The 18,143-nt window shown below is 43.9% G+C and overlaps 1 protein-coding gene across 3 annotated transcripts in view; it reads right to left on the bottom strand.

Annotated features, from left to right (window-relative positions):
- The window catches only part of CEP104 (centrosomal protein 104), a 58,566-nt gene extending 40,744 nt beyond the window's left edge, over nt 1-17,822 (bottom strand). For 2 of the 3 annotated variants that reach the window (XM_067472818.1, XM_067472816.1), the window contains exons 1-6: nt 17,698-17,822; nt 11,048-11,178; nt 5,996-6,169; nt 2,227-2,365; nt 2,008-2,070; nt 1,842-1,918 (exon numbers count right to left, since the gene is read on the bottom strand). In XM_067472818.1, coding sequence (XP_067328919.1) covers nt 1,842-1,918; nt 2,008-2,070; nt 2,227-2,365; nt 5,996-6,169; nt 11,048-11,160 — 566 coding nt within the window. In that variant the 5' untranslated portion in view covers nt 11,161-11,178; nt 17,698-17,822. The remainder of the gene's footprint in view (nt 1-1,841; nt 1,919-2,007; nt 2,071-2,226; nt 2,366-5,995; nt 6,170-11,047; nt 11,179-17,697) is intronic. The other variant, XM_067472817.1, reaches the window with a different exon arrangement.
- Between the last annotated feature and the right edge of the window lie 321 nt (nt 17,823-18,143).

The raw sequence follows: 18,143 nt of genomic DNA, 5'->3' as shown, positions 1-18,143 counted from the left end.
GCCTGGTATCGACGTGAGGCTGACCGGACGGTAGTTGTTTGGGTCATCCTTTTTTTCCCCTTCTTGAAGATTGGGACCACACTGGCCCTCTTCCAGTCTGCTGGAACTTCTTCCGTTCTCCAAGAACTCTCAAAGATGATTGCCAATGGTTCCAAGATGGCTTCTGCTAGTTCCTTCAATGCTCTTGGGTGTAGTTGATCTGGCCCTGAAAGGGGACTTGAACCCATTGAGAGCGGCCAGGTATTCCTGGACAACTTGTTTCCCAATTTGGGGTTGGATGTCCTCTAATCCCTCATCCACTCCATCTTGCTGAGGTTGAAGATGACTTTCTCGTTGTGAGAAGACTAAGGCAAAGAAGGCATTGAGTAGTTCTGCCTTTTCCCTATCCCCTGTCAGCATTGCCCCATCTTCTCCTCAAAGAGGCCCTATCGCCTCCTCGTTTTTCCTTTTTCTACTGACATAAGAAAATAAGTCCTTTTTATTGTTTTTAATGTCCCTGGCAAGCCTGAGCTCGTTTTGTGCTTTAGTCTTGCGGACCTTTTCCCTACAGGTGTTGGCTATTTGTTTGAATTCTTCTTTGGTGATTTCTCCCTTTTTCCACTTCTTGTGCATGTCTCTTTTGTGTCTTAGCACAGTTAGAAGTTCTTTGGACATCCATTCTAGCTTCTTTGCACTTGTCCTATTTTTTCTCTTTGTTGACACAGTTTGCAATTGCTTCTTGAGTATTTCACTCTTGAAAAATTCCCATCCATCCGTAACTCCCTTGTCTTTTAATATCTGTGTCCACGGAATGCTGCTCAGTGTTTCCTTCATTTTTTGGAAATCAGCTCTCCTAAAGTCCAAAATGCGGGTTTGACTTGTCTTAGTTTTGGCCTTCCTTTGTACCTCAAATTGCAGGAGCACATGGTCACTTGCCCCTAAGGATCCTACCACTTCAACCGCATTGATCAGGTCCTCTGCATTTGTTAGGATGAGATCAAGAGTAGCCAATCCCCTTGTTGCCTCTTCTATCTTCTGGACCATGAAATTGTCTGCAAGGCAAGCGAGGAATTTGTTGGACCTTATACTCTTAGCCGAGTTTGTTTTCCAGCAAATATTGGGATAGTTGAAATCGTCCATGACTACTACATCTCTTCTCTGTGCCTGTTTGGTCAACTGTTGGCAGAAGACTTCATCAAGTTCTTCCTCCTGCCTTGGAGGTCTGTAGTAGATGCCTACAACGAGATCTTTTTGAGTCCCAGTTCCCTTGATTCTTATCCAGATGCTTTCAAGCTGGTTTCCCGGATTGCTCTCTTGCATCTCTTCTGCAGCATAACGGGTTTTGACATATAAGGCTACTCCGCCTCCTCTCCCCTTTGTTCGGTTTCTGTGAAAGAGGTTATAGCCCTCGATGTCTACAGTTGTCAGTGCTCCCATCCTGAGTGGTGGGATTTAATAGGCTTCTGACAACTCAAAACAGCTCTGCCGGACGGTTCTTAGCGGACGCAATATTGGCTGCAAAGAAAGATTTCTTTGCAGCTTTTATTGCCGTGGCATATGCCCTTAGAAAGGCCAGAAACCGTGTTCGATTTGGCTCGCTCGGATCCAAACGCCACACACTCTCTAGTTCCCTCTTCCTTCGCTTCATCGCTGCCAACTCCTCGTTGAACCAAGGAGCTAGTTTAGCTCGGCTACTTGAGTTCACCTGCACCCACTGAACCACTAGACATTGGATCTAGACTAAAACTACAGAACAGACAAACAATGCCAATCACAAATAACTCGGGCAGCGACGGGTCCGGGTTCCCAAGCTAGTGATAAATAAATAAGAGGTCAAGGACCTGTATAGCAGTGATCCTTACCCAGTGTAAGTTCCATCTAAAGCCGAATCGTCTGGGTTGTTCCCAAGGTAATGATCGATCAGCTTCTCTCGAGACACCTTTGGAAAGACGGAGAGAAATGCGCAGGGTGTTTTCCTCCCACAGAAGCCCTGCGGAGTGTTCCCCGTCCCACCACTGCACAACTTACGTGGCTACTATCAATGTTGAAATCTGCCGCCTCTCCAATGATATTGATGGCCACAAGAGCAACCTAAAAAGAGAAGGAGAGACGAGCAATGAAACGTGGGTACTCTCCTCTTCCTCTTGGGTGTTGGTTCTATTTATTTGTTTGTTTATTTATTTCCTATATTTATACTCCGCCCTCCTCCCCCTGACTTTATTTTGATATAAATCAAATTTACCGTACCTGGCTGTACAAGTTGTACCTATTGACATAGTTTTTGTGGAAGGTCAACTTGAGGTACTGCCCAACGGCGTCCACATAGACCGATTTCAGCTCTCGGGCTCTGTAGCTGGTCTTTTCGTTGTCCGAGAGAGAGACATAACTGCACAACCAAAGGGAAAGGGTCAGTGATGACCACTGGAAGCAAGGTGTGAAGAACCCTTACCTTTAGCAGCCAGAATGTGGGCCTAGCGAAGCCTGACGGCCTAAACAGTTAGAATGTGGGCCTAGCGAAGTCCGGATACTAGAGACAAAGTGGAAGTCCTTTGGCCACATCATGAGGAGACAGGAAAGCCTAGAAAAGGGAATGATGCTGGGGAAAGTGGAAGGCAAAAGGAAGAGGGGCCGACCAAGGGCAAGATGGATGGATGGCATCCTTGAAGGGACTGGACTGACCTTGAAGGAGCTGGGGGTGGTGACGGCCGACAGGGAGGTCTGGCGTGGGCTGGTCCATGAGGTCACGAAGAGTCGGAGACAACTGAACGAATGAACAACAACAACAAAGCGAAGCCCTGGCAGCCATCTTAGGATAGGGAAACAGGGAGACACCGTTTTAGGTCAAGTTTTCTTAGATGGAGCGTGTCCTAGTCCAGTAAGCAAAGAGTAGATGGCCAGGATTGGTTAAGAATAGGGGGCGGAGCCTAATATTCAAATAGATGGAAAAAGTGTACTTTTTGAATTTGAGGCTTGAGTTTTGGCAGTTGGGATGTTGTAGTTCAGCGTGATGGTAACGTTCCTACTACCAGTAGGAGGGAGAAGAGGTCTGCGCAACAACAACAGCGGAAACGCATTAGGGAAATAATATTGGCCCCAAGTGATTCGGAGACGTTTGAGGGCATCTCTGATTGCGAAATGGGAGATGGGGAGGAGAGCAGGGGAGTAAAGAGGGCTACTCGCGATCTGGAGTCCGATGAGGAGCTTCAGAGGAAGCGCATCTGGGAAATACTTACTGCCCCAACAGAGGACGAGGATTTCATGGGGTTTGAAAGGAGTGATGGGTCTGGGAGTGATATGGGAGAGGAGGATGAGCTGGATTGGACCCATGTTCAACAGATTAGGGACATTTGTAGCCAACCCACCTCCAGTGATGAATTTGAGGGGTTCACGGGGGATTGGCAACTGGGGAGGACTTGGCAAGATCTAAGTCTTAGCAGACGCTGGCAGATATGGAGGTTATAGCCCTCAGTGTCTACTGTTGTCAGTGCTCCCATCCCGAGTGGTGGGATTTAATAGGCTTCTGACAACTCGAAACAGCTCCGCCGGACGGTTCTTAGCAGACGCAATATTGGCTGCAAAGAAAGATTTCTTTGCAGCTTTTATTGCCGTGGCATATGCCCTTAGAAAGGCCACAAACCGTGTTCGATTTGGCTCGCTCGGATCCAAACGCCACACACTCTCTAGTTCCCGGGGTCAGCTGCGGGGATGGATGCAGCTGAGAGCGATGAGGAAAGGGTGGGGAGCTCATCATCCTCTAATGAGGAGATCTAAGATAAAAGTGGGTTCTGTTTGAATGATACTTTGCAGAAGGCAAAGTGTCTTTATGGGACATAAATCTTTGTTGCTGCCAACTCTCTAGCTTGGGTCCTTGGGCTACAGCTTCCTGTTTTCCTGAGATTCCTGCATTCCTGTGTTTACCTTTTACTATGGCTTGACCACGGACCGGTTTGACTTTCGCTTTTGACTTCTGGAACTTTAAACTCTGCTAACTTTGTGCTTGAACATCTCATCGTTTTTGGGACTTCGTTTTTCATCTTCTGTGACTGTGTTTTTGTGCTGAGCTAATTTGCAAGCAGATTGCTGAACTTTGAGTTTAATCTGGATTAAACAGCATTATAATCCAGGTTATATTTTTGTTACTGGTATTTGGCGTTTTTGATGCCAAATTGCTACATTGACTCTCTGCACTGAAGTTAAGTGCTTTAAAAGACAATTTTTGTACAATAAAGCTGTGTTTGAACTCTTTATCCTGTGTTTGGCTCTACTTGAGGCTTCTGGGTCTTGATATGGGAGTTAGGTAGTCGGTTGGCGTTCACAGTTGGATAGTGCTAGGTAAGAGAATTGGGTTAATCTTTTGTAGTATTCAAGGGCTAGAGGAATTAGCCAGGAATACTGAGAGTGGGAACAGGACCTTGCCTACGGTCTGTTTCTTTTATTCCTGAGGAAGGCTAGGCCAAGGTTATTTGGCTAGATTCCAGAAAGTGGGAATTTGGTTTGGAATTATCATCCGAGATTAGTTTCCTGAGATAATCTCCGGTTTGTTAACTCTAGATTTGAACCCAGTACCCATCTAAGAATTGTACATCAAACGTAACCAAAAGCTTTTGTGCCATTAACTTACAGAAACCATTACACATTTGTACCAGAAGAGTTTAAGCCTGTTAAATAAACGTTTCATTATACGAAGGGTATTTTTTAAGTAAGGTCCGTTTTGTTGTAGACACTAGTAGTTCGCAAGCATACCGCAACGAGCATGTGCGTCGTGTATTGGCATGCCTCGGGAACAACTATGCTCAGTTTCCGCTCTGTAGCTCTGTAGGTTCTGATCTGTGCTTTAAAAATGTTTAAGAGTATCAACTCACCAGCCACATGTGAGGTCTGGAGAACAAGCCCTACGAGGAGCGGCTTAGGGAACTGGGCATGTTTAGCCTGAAGAAGAGAAGGCTGAGAGGAGATATGATAGCCATGTATAAATATGTGAGAGAAGCCACAGGGAGGAGGGAGCAAGCTTGTTTTCTGCTTCCCTGGAGACTAGGACGCGGAACAATGGCTTCAAACTACAAGAGAGGAGATTCCATCTGAACATTAGGAAGAACTTCCTGACTGTGAGAGCCGTTCAGCAGTGGAACTCTCTGCCCCGGAGTGTGGTATAGGCTCCTTTGGAAGCTTTTAAGCAGAGGCTGGATGGCCATCTGTCAGGGGTGAATTGAATGCAATATTCCTGCTTCTTGGCAGAATGGGGTTGGACTAGATGGCCCATGAGGTCTCTTCCAACTCTTTGATTCTGATTCTATGATACTTTTTTTGTCAGCAAGGAACCTGCCTGCTGCAGAAATTCATCGACAGATTTGTGAAGTGTACAGTGATATTGGTATGAGTGAAAGCAAAGTGCGTAAGTGGGTACGACAATTCAAAGATGGCCGTGACAACGTCCATGATGAGGACCACTCTGGTCGCTCTTCTTTGCTTACAGATGATTTGGTTATTGGAGCAGGTGGCAGTTTTTATGAAAAGGGTATTTTAAAATTGGTCCAGAGGTATGATAAATGTTTGAACAAACTTGGCAACTATGTCAAAAAATAGAGTGAAGTATATACTTTCTGAAAATAAATTTACTTTTTTGAAATAAACTTTCGTTGTGTGCTTATGTTCAAACAGACCTTACTTAAAAAATACCCCTCGTAGTTAACACATTACAACAGCCTGTGTGTGAACGTCATTGGTATTTAAACGCTCTGAAGAAAATAAACACTATAGTAACACAGAAGGGTGTTACTAAGTATCCTCTTCACACATATAACTCAGCCTGAATACTAAGCAATAAGGTGGCAGCGTACCCAATTGAAGAAGCCTTTTGAAAACCTCTCAGTTCAGATGTCATTCAAATATATCTATACAGTTATATCGTTCCCTGTTTATCAATTCCCTCCTGTGATATTCCTTATACAAGGCAGCTTCCCCATTGAGCACAACGAGCAACAACAGCGTAATGAGCTTGGGAAAGTGGATGCTTTACCCCAGTCTCCGGAACCTCTCCGACTTGTATGGCGCAAAGTACTCGGGCAAGTTGTCGCTGATATAGAATTCGATTTTGCTGGAGATCATATACTGGTGAGCCAGCAACTGCAGTTTTCGAATCCTACATCGCTCCACCATCTGCAGGACAATCTCTTGGGGATACTGGCAGAGCCTGAAAATGGAAACACGCAAGGATGTCACTTTCCGAAACAGAATGTCCTCTACAGCAGAGGAAGAGGCTCCTGGCACTGTTGCAGGACCAGCGGGAGGAGGCCATCGAGTGCAGCCACACGCAGCAGCGCCTCTGCGCCTTCCAGAGCAGGTGACCCCAGAGACCAGACCCCAGAGGCTATCTGTTGCAACGTGTGGTGTTTCCAGGACGCCAGCGGAAGGATTGCTAGATCAGCAAACACTGTGTTCAAAAAGGACTCTGCAAGCTTTCAGTTACAACAGAAAACTAAGTTTACTAAGTACATCTATACACGTCTATTCACAACAAGCAACAGACAGGAACTGAGTCGCCTTCGGGCTGAGAACAGCGGTATATAAGTAAAGTAAAGTAAATAAATAAATAAACTACTAGGCAAAAACAACAGTCTCTGAACACCTGCTTATCTGACTTCTGGCTGAGACCAGATCCTCCCTCTTCTTCCCAGCCAGAGAACACATTATCTCATTTCTGTCAAAGTTACCGTTTCACAGCCTCTGCACTATGTTTTCTTAATACACAAAAGAGCAGAATGGAATCCATCTTGAAATACATCTTAATCACCCTGCGACTAGAGATGGGTTTTATGAGAGTGGAGGCCAGGGTGTGGGTGGCCATACTTAACCTCTGGCTCAGACTGTCCCGTGCACCCCTTGGCCTTGCCCCACTAACCATGAAGGATGACTTCCAATCCACATGGAAGCAGGCGGTAGCATCCAAAATCTCCTCGTTGGGATTTTCTCCAGGTCTACTATTAGCTATGGATTACAATCAAGCCAAAGCACTTATTAAACAACGTATCACAGACACAGAGCGCCAACTAGATCTGGCCTCGGCTCCAACCTTTCTTGTCAGTGAAGACAGCAGATACCTTGCCTCCCCTATGGCATATTTAACATACTTAGAGGTTCCTATTCATCGGAGGGCTTTCACCCTGGCCCGATGCCACGCTCTCCCATCAGCTGTACTCGAAGGCCGCTACCGGAAGATCCCTTTCCCAGAGAGACTCTGCCCCTGTGACTCGGGTCATGTGGAAACAATAGAACATGTGCTCCTTCAGTGCCCGTTCTACAGGGATATCCGTGCCAGGCTTATCTTACCCCTGATAGACAAGCACCCAGGCCATTCAGGACAATTTTATACCTCCCTGCTACTTGCGGATACTAATTCAGCTACAACCTACAATGTCGCAAAGTTTTGTGCAGCAGCATACAAAATCCGCCAGGGAATGACTAGTTCCAAAAGTCAACTGTGTGTCCAGTAATCGTCTTCCCTGAATCTACAATTTGGTGATGGATCTGGGCATTGTATGTTTTTACCCTGTTTCCCCTTCTGCTCCCTCACCCATATTGTGTTTTTAGTAGTTGTATTTATATTTTTAATGTACCAAACATGCCAGGCTTGTAAGGAAATGTGACACTATTTCCTGTGCTGGTCAATGACCGAAATAAATGTTTTGAACTTTGAACATCTTAATCCATCTTGAAGCACATAGAAACACATTGAAAAACACACATGCATAACCAAATAATCCTGACAGGAAACACCACACGTTGAATAGGCAAAACAATCCTTTTATTGAAGATCATTTAAAAACAGCAAAGTAAAAAAGCACTTTAAAGAAATAGGTAAATCCTCTTCAACATCTTCTTGCATGATCTCCCTATAGCCCTGTGTGACGATGTGTAAATTTTATTCCTTTGGTTATGTGTAGTTTGGACAGTAGTTTAGGGATGGTAAGTATGGGAGATTATGTTTTGTTGGAGATGGTGGCTTGGCGTTAGCTGAGTTGCCATAGCAAAAGGGGCGGAGTCAACTGCCTCTTCAGGAGGCAGCTGTTTTAAAAAGTCAGTCAGTAAGCCGGTGAGCTACTGAGAGGACTGAGTCTCTGGGTGGAGATTCAGGGAATGTGTCTGTAGCCGGTGTGCTATAGGAAAGACTGAATCTCAGGGTGGGGATTCAGAGAATCAATTGGTGACCAAAGTAGTTGCAGAGAAGGACCCGGTAGTGAGAGAGCTACAGGGGGTTGTTGATTCTGAATTAAGAATCAAGGTTTGGCTGGGTTTAAGCCTGCTGTGTCTGCTGTGAAACGTTTTGAAGTCTGTGCCTGAGATTACTCATGAAACCTTTCCGATGTAACCATCAAGATTTGTGCCTCTTTTGAAGAAACAGTTAAACATGTTATACTCCTGTTAAAATAAACTTGTTACTGTTCTCCTCAAGCCTTGCCTGATACAGTTTCTCCTAAGTTGAACAGCCTGCAATAGTAAAGTCAAGCCAGGAAAGTAAACGCTACGCTATCAAATAAATAAAGCCTTCTGTAATTAACAGTCCCTTTATAAAATAGCTCCTAGCTTGATATTGATCGTTGCCTGGCTTCCCTCATAGATTAGGTGGCAGTGGGTGTTTTACCACTCGCACCTTCACATTTGGTGGCATTCGGTGGCATTAAAACGGTCTCCTTCACACCCTGGCCCAAGTAGACGGGCATAGTCCCAAGATTGGCCCAAAGCATGTTCCCCTCTTGCTATTTGCGGATAATGTGGCCTACTATCCCTCTCCCAGGTGGGTTTAAAAAGACTCTTGGACAAATTTGTGGATTTCTGTGAGACGAATGAACTGCAGGTGAATTATGATAAAGCCAAGATCCTGGTTTTTGGGAAAAGTCTGGAAGATAGGCCACTACATCAAGCAAGTAAAACATTTCAAATACGTAGGACATGTTATAGATTCCTTGAAAAACTATAGTGACTCAGACAACGTAATTATTAGGGTTGGGCGGTTTCGTTCGTTAATTTCGTAATTCGTTATTAATTCGTATTTAAATTAGCTCCGATATCGAGCCATGCAGGAGCAATTAAAAAATCGAAACAAATTTTTCAATTTATTTCGTAATTGTTTCGTAATTGTTTCGTAATTGTTTCCGTTAGGCCTGGCCGGTTTCGTTCGTTAATTTTGTAATTCGTTAAATATTCGTTAATTTTAGCAATTACAAAACGATTACAAAACTTATTTTTAAACCCGGAAGTGTTTTTAAATATCGAAACGGCATGCGCCAAATATTTTTGTATTTCCGTCCATTTCGGAAATACGTAAGATGGCTAGATGCTTGCTGGGAGCTCTCCTCTCTCTCCTCTCCTTAGCCAGTCAGAGCCTGAAAGAGGAGGAGGAGGAGAGGGCGGGGAAGGCGCCGGCTGAGCAAGCGAGCGAGAGGGAGAGCGACCCTCAGCGGGAAGGCAGCCCGTCCCTCCTTCCTCACCTTTGCGGTGGGTGTGCTTCATTCTCCCAATTCCGCACTGAAACCTTAGCGGAGGGCTGGGCTAGATGGCCTTTGGGGAGCCCTTCTCCCAATTTCGCATTGAGACCATAGCAGAGGGCGGGACTAGATGGCCTTTGGGGAGCCCCTTCTCCGAATTCCACATTGAAACTTTAGCAGAGGGCTGGAATGTATGGCCTTTGGGGAGCCCCTTCTCCCAATTCCGCATTGAAACCTTAGGAGGGGGCTGGAATGTATGGCCTTTGGGGAGCCCCTTCTCCCAATTCCGCATTCAAACCTTAGGAGGGAGCTGGACTAGATGGCCTTTGGGGAGCCCCTTCCTCCAATTCCGCATTCAAACCTTAGCAGAGGGCTGGACTAGATGGCCTTTGGGGACCCCCTTCTCCCAATTCCGCACTGAAACCTTAGCTTCGGAGGAGCCGGGCCCGACTCGGCGGCAGCGCTTGAGGGCCTGCCAGAGTGAGTGCCTGCCTTCCCTAAATAATAATTTCTCCTCCCTATTCTACTAAATTAATAATTAAATTAAAAAAATATTGGAAAAATATTGAAAAAAAAAGGGCGCCATCTTTACAAAATGTTTTGTAAATATTAACGAAATTTCGTAAATACCAAACTTTTTTAAGGGAAAATTTTGTAATTATTTTAAATATCGAAACAAAAAAAAACCCCAAATACAAATTGATTTTAGAAACAAATTTTTGCGTTGTTACCCAGGCCTAGTAATTACCTAGTTTCCGTATGTCTGGTGCAAGTTTTAGGGTTGTTGTTTGTTTTATCAGTGATAAAAAATAAATTATCACACCAACAGTCAACAACAGAGGGAGAGGGAAGCTTCAGAAGTTCCCCCTGTCCCATTTGGAGGGTTTTTTAGCATATTGCGCAATCGCGTCCGCCATTAACGAATCGATTCGTAATTGTTTCGTAATTTACGAAATTTCGTATATTTCGAACTTTTTTGAAGAAAAATTTCGGGATTCTTTTAAAAAACGAAACGCAAAAACCCCCTAAAAACGAATCGAGTTTAGAATCAAATTTTTCCGTGGTTACCCAGCCCTAGTAATTATGTTTCTAAATTGTCAAGATTCCTGAATGAAGTCTGTAAACTGAATGTGTAGCACATGGCCATATTGCACACCCCTTGCAATATGCTGACTTGCGAAGTGCAGGGCTTCAAGGTCAGTCAGAGGAGCCAGAAACTGCAGCATTAGATAAGGAGTTGGGCGAAGAGATTTCGCAACCTCTGAGGATGCCTGCCATAGATGCAGGCGAAACATCAGGTGAGAATGCTTCTAGAACATGGCGATACAGCCCGAAAAACATACAACAACCCAGTGTCTCTCTTTGATCCCACGTAAGTCTCGAGGCGGGCCTGACTTTCCCCGTCTGTTATTGTGCTCATCTTAACAGTGGTTGACTTCAAACTATTGATGGTGTGCTTTGATGTGTTCCTGCCAAAAACGGGGTTGGGTTGGATGGCCTTTAAGGCAGACCACTTTCTGACCCCGATACAGAGGGGTGACTACATCACGCACGGTCCTATGGACCTCTACGACGCCATGGCCTACCTTGGTGACCTCCATCCATTCACGGTCGGGGCGTGGACCATCAGTTCTTTTGCACTGAAGCCATCCTCGTGCCCGGATGAACTTACAACAGTGAACCCAACCTTGTGCGGCATCCTGCCCTCTTGAGCGAACTGCAAGGAAAGCAAAGACAACGTTTCCTGGGGCACCCCAACGTTTCCAAGAAAGTCCATGACATCACATATTCCTGAGAAGAACATACTCGAGAGAGAGTCCTGGGGTGAAGCAGGGTCTTGAAAATGTATTGTCGAAGGCTTTCATGGCTGGAATCACTAGGTTCTTGTGGGTTTTTTCGGGCTATAGAGCCATGTTCTAGAGGCATTTAGAACATGGCTCTATAGCCCGAAAAAACCCACAAGAACCTAGGGTCTTGAAAGTTTTTAAGTGTCTAAAGTGGAACTCTCTGCCTCGCAGCTCCTTTGGAGGCCTTTAAACAGAGGCTGGATGGCCATCTGTTGGGGGTGCTTGAAACAAGAGGGGTGGACTAGATTGTCCTTGGGGTCTCTTCCAACTATGAGTATTTATTTATTTATTTATTTGCTTTATTTCTATACCGCATTTTTCAGCCCTTGACAGGCGACTCAATGCGGTTTACATGGTACAATTATCAAACAGTGTCAGTGCAATTAAAACATAACAATGCAACAAACAGGATCAACAGCATCAATCCACAACAATAAGACAGATCGACAAGACAAACATAACATAACGCCTCAGTTGAAATCAGATCCGTTCTCATAATCCTTGTGCCATTCCTATGTTCTATTTACCATCTTCCTATGATTGGTTGCACTGCTTAACCAAACGCTTGTTCATAAAGCCAGCTCTTAACCATTCTCCGAAACGCCAGCAGCGAAGGTGCCTGCCTGATGTCTGCCGGTAGGGCATTCCATAGCTGAGGGGCCACCACTGAGAAGGCCCTGTCTCTCGTCCCCGCCAAGCGCGCCTGTGACGCAGGCGGGATCGAGAGCAGGGCCTCCCCAGACGATCTTAATGTTCTGGTCGGTTCATAGGTGGAGATGCGTTCGGAGAGGTAAGCGGGGCCAGAACCGTTTAGGGCTTTATAGGCTAAAGCCAGCACCTTGAATTGTGCCCGGTAGCGGATTGGCAGCCAGTGGAGCTGGCTCAGCAGAGGAGTGGTATGCTCCCTGAGTACCTCTCCCGTTAGCAACCTGGCCGCCGAGCGCTGGACCATCTGAAGTTTCCGGGCAGTCTTCAAGGGCAACCCCATGTAGAGCGCGTTGCAGTAATCAATCCGGGATGTAACCAGAGTGTGGACTACCATGGCCAAGTCAGACTTCCCAAGGTACGGGCGCAACTGGCGCACAAGTTTGAGTTGTGCAAATGCTCCCCTGGACACCGCCGAAACTTGGGGTTCCAAGCTTAGCGAAGAGTCCAGGATCACACCCAAGCTGCGAACCTGCGTCTTCAGGGGGAGTGTAACCCCGTCTAACACAGGCTGTAACTCTATACCCTGTTCGGCCTTGCGACTGACCAGGAGTGCCTCTGTCTTAAGTAGGTGTCTTAAGCAGTTTAACACTGTGAGCTGGTTTTAATCTAGATCAGCGGTTCTCAACCTGGGGGTCGCGACCCCCAGAGGGGTCGCCTAGCCATTTCAGAGGGGCCGCAACGTTGCCTTCTTTGGCCCCGCCCCCTCGAATAGCGGCTGGTTTTAATCTGGGGATTGCTATATATCATTATATTGTACTATAAAATTATATTGTAATATTATTAGAAAGATTACATGTAATATAAAATATATAATTATCACATTAATATTATTAGTATTATACTGCATTACATTATATTATAAATTATAGTATATTATTAGTATAATAATACTAATATAATTCTGATATAATACTATTATTGTATAATATTAGTATATTAGTATAATAATACTAGTATAATATTGGTATATTGGTATAATGCTAATACTATAATACTGATATAATACTACTCTAGTACAATATTAGAGTATAATATTAGTATATTAGAAGTATTATAATACTGATATAATACTATTATAGTATAATATTAGTATAATAATACTAGTGTAATTTTAGTATATTGTTATAATACTAATATTATTTATTTATTTATTTATTTGCTGCATTTGTTGACCGCCGTTCTCAGCCCTACGGTGACTCACGGCGGTGTACAACATATAAAAGACAATTTACAATAAAGCATTAACGAAAAATCAACATATCACTAGTACACAATAATATAATTACACTAAAATAATCCGCTCCGTCTTATTGTAGAATCATAACCAATCTCGTAATCCATATACCGTTCCATATTATAGTAATGATATAATGCTATTATAGTACAATATTAATATATTAGTATAATACTAGTATAATATTAGTATATTGTTATAATAATACTAATATTAGTATAATTCTAGTATAATATTAGTAGATTGGTATAATAATACGAATATTATAATACTGATATAATACTATTATAGTATAATATTAGTATAATACTAGTGTAATATTAGTATATTGGTATAATAATGCTAATATTATAATACTAGTATAATATTAGTATATTGGTATAATACTAATATTATAATACTGATATAATACTATTATAGTATAATATTAGTATAATAATACTAGTGTAATGTTACTATATTGGTATAATAATACTATATATTATAATACTGATATAATACTAATACTATAGCATAATATTAGTATATTGTTACAATAACGGTAATACTATAATACTGATATAATATTATAGTACAATATTAGTAAGGATAATAATACAAATATTATAATACTGATATAATACTATTATAGTATAATATTGGTATAATTTATTTTATTTATTTATCGTGTCATCAGCAACCATTGTATTACAATTCTAACAGAGCAAAACAAACACAGAGATTAAAAAGAAAAAGAAAAAAAGAAAGAAAAAAAACACCGCCAACAGAATTTGCAAATTTGGTATTTGGTTAAATGTCCTTTGACCAGTATCTGGCCACTTGGAGTGCCTCTGGGGTTGCCGCAAGAAGGTCCTCCATCGTGCATGTGGCAGGGCTCAGGGTGCATTGCAGCAGGTGGTCAGTGGTTTGTTCTTCTCCGCACTCGCATGCCGAGTATTCCACCCTGTAGCCCCATTTCTTAAGATTGGCTCTGCATCTCGTGGGGCCAGAGCGCAATCTGTTCAGCGCCTTCCAAGTCGCCCAGTCTTCTGAGTGCCCAGGGGGGAGTCTCTCATCTGGTATCACCCATGAATTGAGGTGCTGGGTTTGGGCCTGCCACTTTTGGACTCTCGCTTGCTGGGGTGTTCCAGCGAGTGTCTCTGTAGATCTAAGAAAACTATGTCTTGATTTAAGTCTTTGACGTGCTGGCTGATACCCAAACAGGGGATGAGCTGGAGATGTCTCTGCCTTGGTCCTTTCGCTATTGGCTGCTACTTCCCGGCGGATGTCAGGTGGTGCAGTGTAATTTCTCCAGTGGTGTGGGGCGCAGACACCCCGTGATAATGCGGCATGTCTCATTAAGAGCCACATCCACTGTTTTAGTGTGGTGAGATGTGTTCCACACTGGGCATGCATACTCAGCAGCAGAGTAGCATAGCGCAAGGGCAGATGTCTTCACTGTGTCTGGTTGTGATCCCCAGGTTGTGCCAGTCAGCTTTCGTATGATGTTGTTTCTAGCGCCCACTTTTTGTTTGATGTTCAGGCAGTGCTTCTTGTAGGTCAGAGCACGGTCCAAAGTGACTCCCAGGTATTTGGGTGCGCTGCAATGCTCCAGTGGGATTCCTTCCCAGGTAATCCTCAGAGCTCGGGATGCTTGTCTGTTCTTAAGGTGAAAGGCACATGTCTGTGTTTTAGATGGGTTGGGGATCAGCTGGTTTTCCCTGTAATAGGCAGTAAGAGCACCTAGAGCTTCGGAGAGCTTCTGTTCTACCATCTCAAAGCTCCCTGCTTGAGCAGTAATGGCACGATCATCAGCATAGATGAAACTCTCTGTCCCTTCTGGCAGTGGCTGGTCATTTGTGTAGATGTTGAACATGGATGGAGCAAGCACGCTCCCCTGAGGCAGGCCGTTCTTCTGTTTCCGCCATCTGCTTCTCTGGCCCTGGAACTCAACAAAGAAGCTCCTGTTTTGTAGCAGGTTTCCTATGAGGCGGGTGAGGTGGTCGTCCTTTGTGATACTATACATTTTTCTCAGGAGGAGGCCAAGGTGGTTCACAGTATCATAGGCTGCTGACAAGTCTATGAAGACAGCTCCTGTGATCTGCTGCCTTTCAAAGCCATCTTCTATGTGCTGGGTCAGGTTCAGCACTTGCGATGTGCAGCTTTTGCCTTTTCTGAAGCCAGCTTGCTGTGGGATCAGACAGGGGTCTATATTTTCCATAATTCTATGCAAAATAAGTCTCTCCAGAACTTTGTAGAGGTGGCACAACAGGGAGATTGGTATAATAATACTAGTGTAATATTAGTATATTGTTATAATACTAATATTATAATATCGACATAATACTATTATACTATTATAGTATAATATTAGTATACTCATGTAACATTAATATATTGTTACAATACTAATATTATAATACCGATATAATACTATTATAGTATAATATTAGTACATTAGTATAATAATACTAGTATAATGGGGTTTTTTTTTTGTCATGTCAGGAGTTGCTCCTGTTGTGAGAGAATTGGCCATCTGCTAGAACGTTGCCCAGGGGACGCCCGGATGATTTGATGTTTTTATCATCCTTGTGGGAGGCTTCTCTCATGTGCCCACATGAGGAGCTGGAGCTGATAGAGGGAGCTCATCCGCCTCTCCCCGGATTCGAACCTGCGACCTGTCGGTCTTCAGTCCTGCCGGCACAGGAGTTTAACCCACTGCGCCACCGGGGGCTCCTAGTATAATGGTATAATACCAATATAATATTAGTATATTAATACTAGTGTAATATTAGTATATTGGTATAATAATGCTAATATTAGTATTGAGCTAAGACACAAAAGAGACATGCACAAGAAGTGGCAAAAGGGAGAAATCACCAAAGAAGAATTCCAACAAATAGCCAACACCTGTAGGGAAAAGGTCTGCAATACTTATATTATAGTATAACATTAGTGTATTATGGGTGTAATAATAATACTAATATTATAATATTGATTGTTGTTGTTCATTCGTTCAGTCATCTCCGACTCTTCGTGACCTCATGGACCAGCCCACGCCAGAGCTCCCTGTCGGTTGTCACCATCCCCAGCTCCTTCAAGGTCAGTCCAGTCACTTCAAGGATGCCATCCATCCATCTTGCCCTTGGTCGGCCCCTCTTCCTTTTGCCTTCCACTTTCCCCAGCATAATTGTCTTTTCTAGGCTTTGCTGTCTCCTCATGATGTGGCCAAAGGACTTCAGCTTTGTCTCTAGTATCCTTCCCTCCAGTGAGCAGTCGGGCTTTCTTTCCTGGAGGATGGACTGGTTGGATCTTCTCGCAGTCCAAGGCACTCTCAGCACTTTCCTCCAACACCACAGCTCAAAAGCATCTCTCTTCCTTCGCTCGGCCTTCCCTAAGGTCCAGCTCTCACATCCGTAGGTGACTACAGGGAAGACCATGGCTTTGACTAGGCAATGGATCTTGGTTGCCAGTCTGATGTCCCTACTCTTTACTATTTTATCGAGACTGGACATTGCTCTCCTCCCAAGAAGGAAGCGTCTTCTGATTTCCTGGCCACAGTCTGCATCTGCAGAAATCTTTCCACCTAGAAATACAAAGTCTGTCACGGCCTCCACATTTTCTCCCTCTATTTCCCAGTTGTCAATCATTCTTGTTGCCATAATCTTGGTTTTTTTATGTTTAGCTGCAACCCGGCTTTTGCACTTTCTTCTTTCACCTTGATTAGAAGGCTCCTCAGCTTAGCACAATACTAATATTAGCATTATTATACCAATATACTAATATCACACTAGTATTATTATATTAATATACTAATATTGTACTATAATATTATATCAGTATTATAATATTAGCATTATTAAATTAATATACTAATATTATATTAGTATTATATTATTATACTAGTATTATTATACTAAAAAGGTAAAGGTAGTCCCCTGAAGAACAAGAAGCTGGGGGTGGTGACGGCCGACAGGGAGCTTTGGCGTGGGATGGTCCATGAGGTCACGAAGAGTCGGAGACGACTGAACGAATGAACAACAACAACAAGACACAAAAGAGACACGCACAAGAAGTGGGAAAAGGGAGACATCACCAAAGAAGAATTCCAACAAAGAGCCAACACCTGTCGGGAAAAAGGTCCGCAATACTTATATTATAGTATAACATTAGTGTATTATGGGTCTAATACTAATATTATAATATTGATATACTACTAATATTCCAGTATAATATTGGTATATTAGTATAATAATACGAGTACAATATTCATGTATTGGTATAATAATACTCCTATGACGACTACTACTCCTACTAGGCCTAGCCCAGGCCTCTTGCCAAGGAATCCTCGCCTGGCCCTCCTCACCTTGTGGCAGGGAGTCCCCCAGGCCCGTGGCTCATTGTGGCCTGGCGGGGGCCCCTCTTCCTTTCCCTCCCTTCCCTCTTTCCTTCCTTCTTTCTTTCCTACCTACTTTATTCCGGCTCCATCACTAGGGCCACTTTCATCTCCTAGCAACCGCTTCGGACGCCACCGCGCATGCGCCGCCAAGCTGGAAGAGAGAGGACAAAGAGCGGTGACGTCACTGGGCGGGGAAAGTCCCGCCAACCAATCATCGGCCACAGTTTTTTTCCCCTCAAGGGGCGGTGACGTCAACGGAGGGAGTGTTCTGTTGTGCGCATGCGCGGAGAATACAGAAAAAAGTCATTCTCAACGGATGTGTTCTACTGTAGTGCGCATGCGCGGAGAATTCAGAAAAAAAGTCATTCTCCACGGAGGATGTGTTCTGCTGTAGTGCGCATGCGCGGAAACTACAGAAAAAAGTCATTCTCAACGGAGGATGTGTTCTCCTGTAGTGCGCATGCGCGGAGAATACAGAAAAAAAGTCATTCTCAACGGAGGATGTGTTCTCCTGT

This window comes from Anolis sagrei, chromosome 13 (assembly GCF_037176765.1).
Source record: "Anolis sagrei isolate rAnoSag1 chromosome 13, rAnoSag1.mat, whole genome shotgun sequence".
In the NCBI taxonomy this organism is placed as follows: Eukaryota; Metazoa; Chordata; class Lepidosauria; order Squamata; family Dactyloidae; genus Anolis; species Anolis sagrei.
This window is presented reverse-complemented; position numbering and strand designations above follow the sequence as displayed.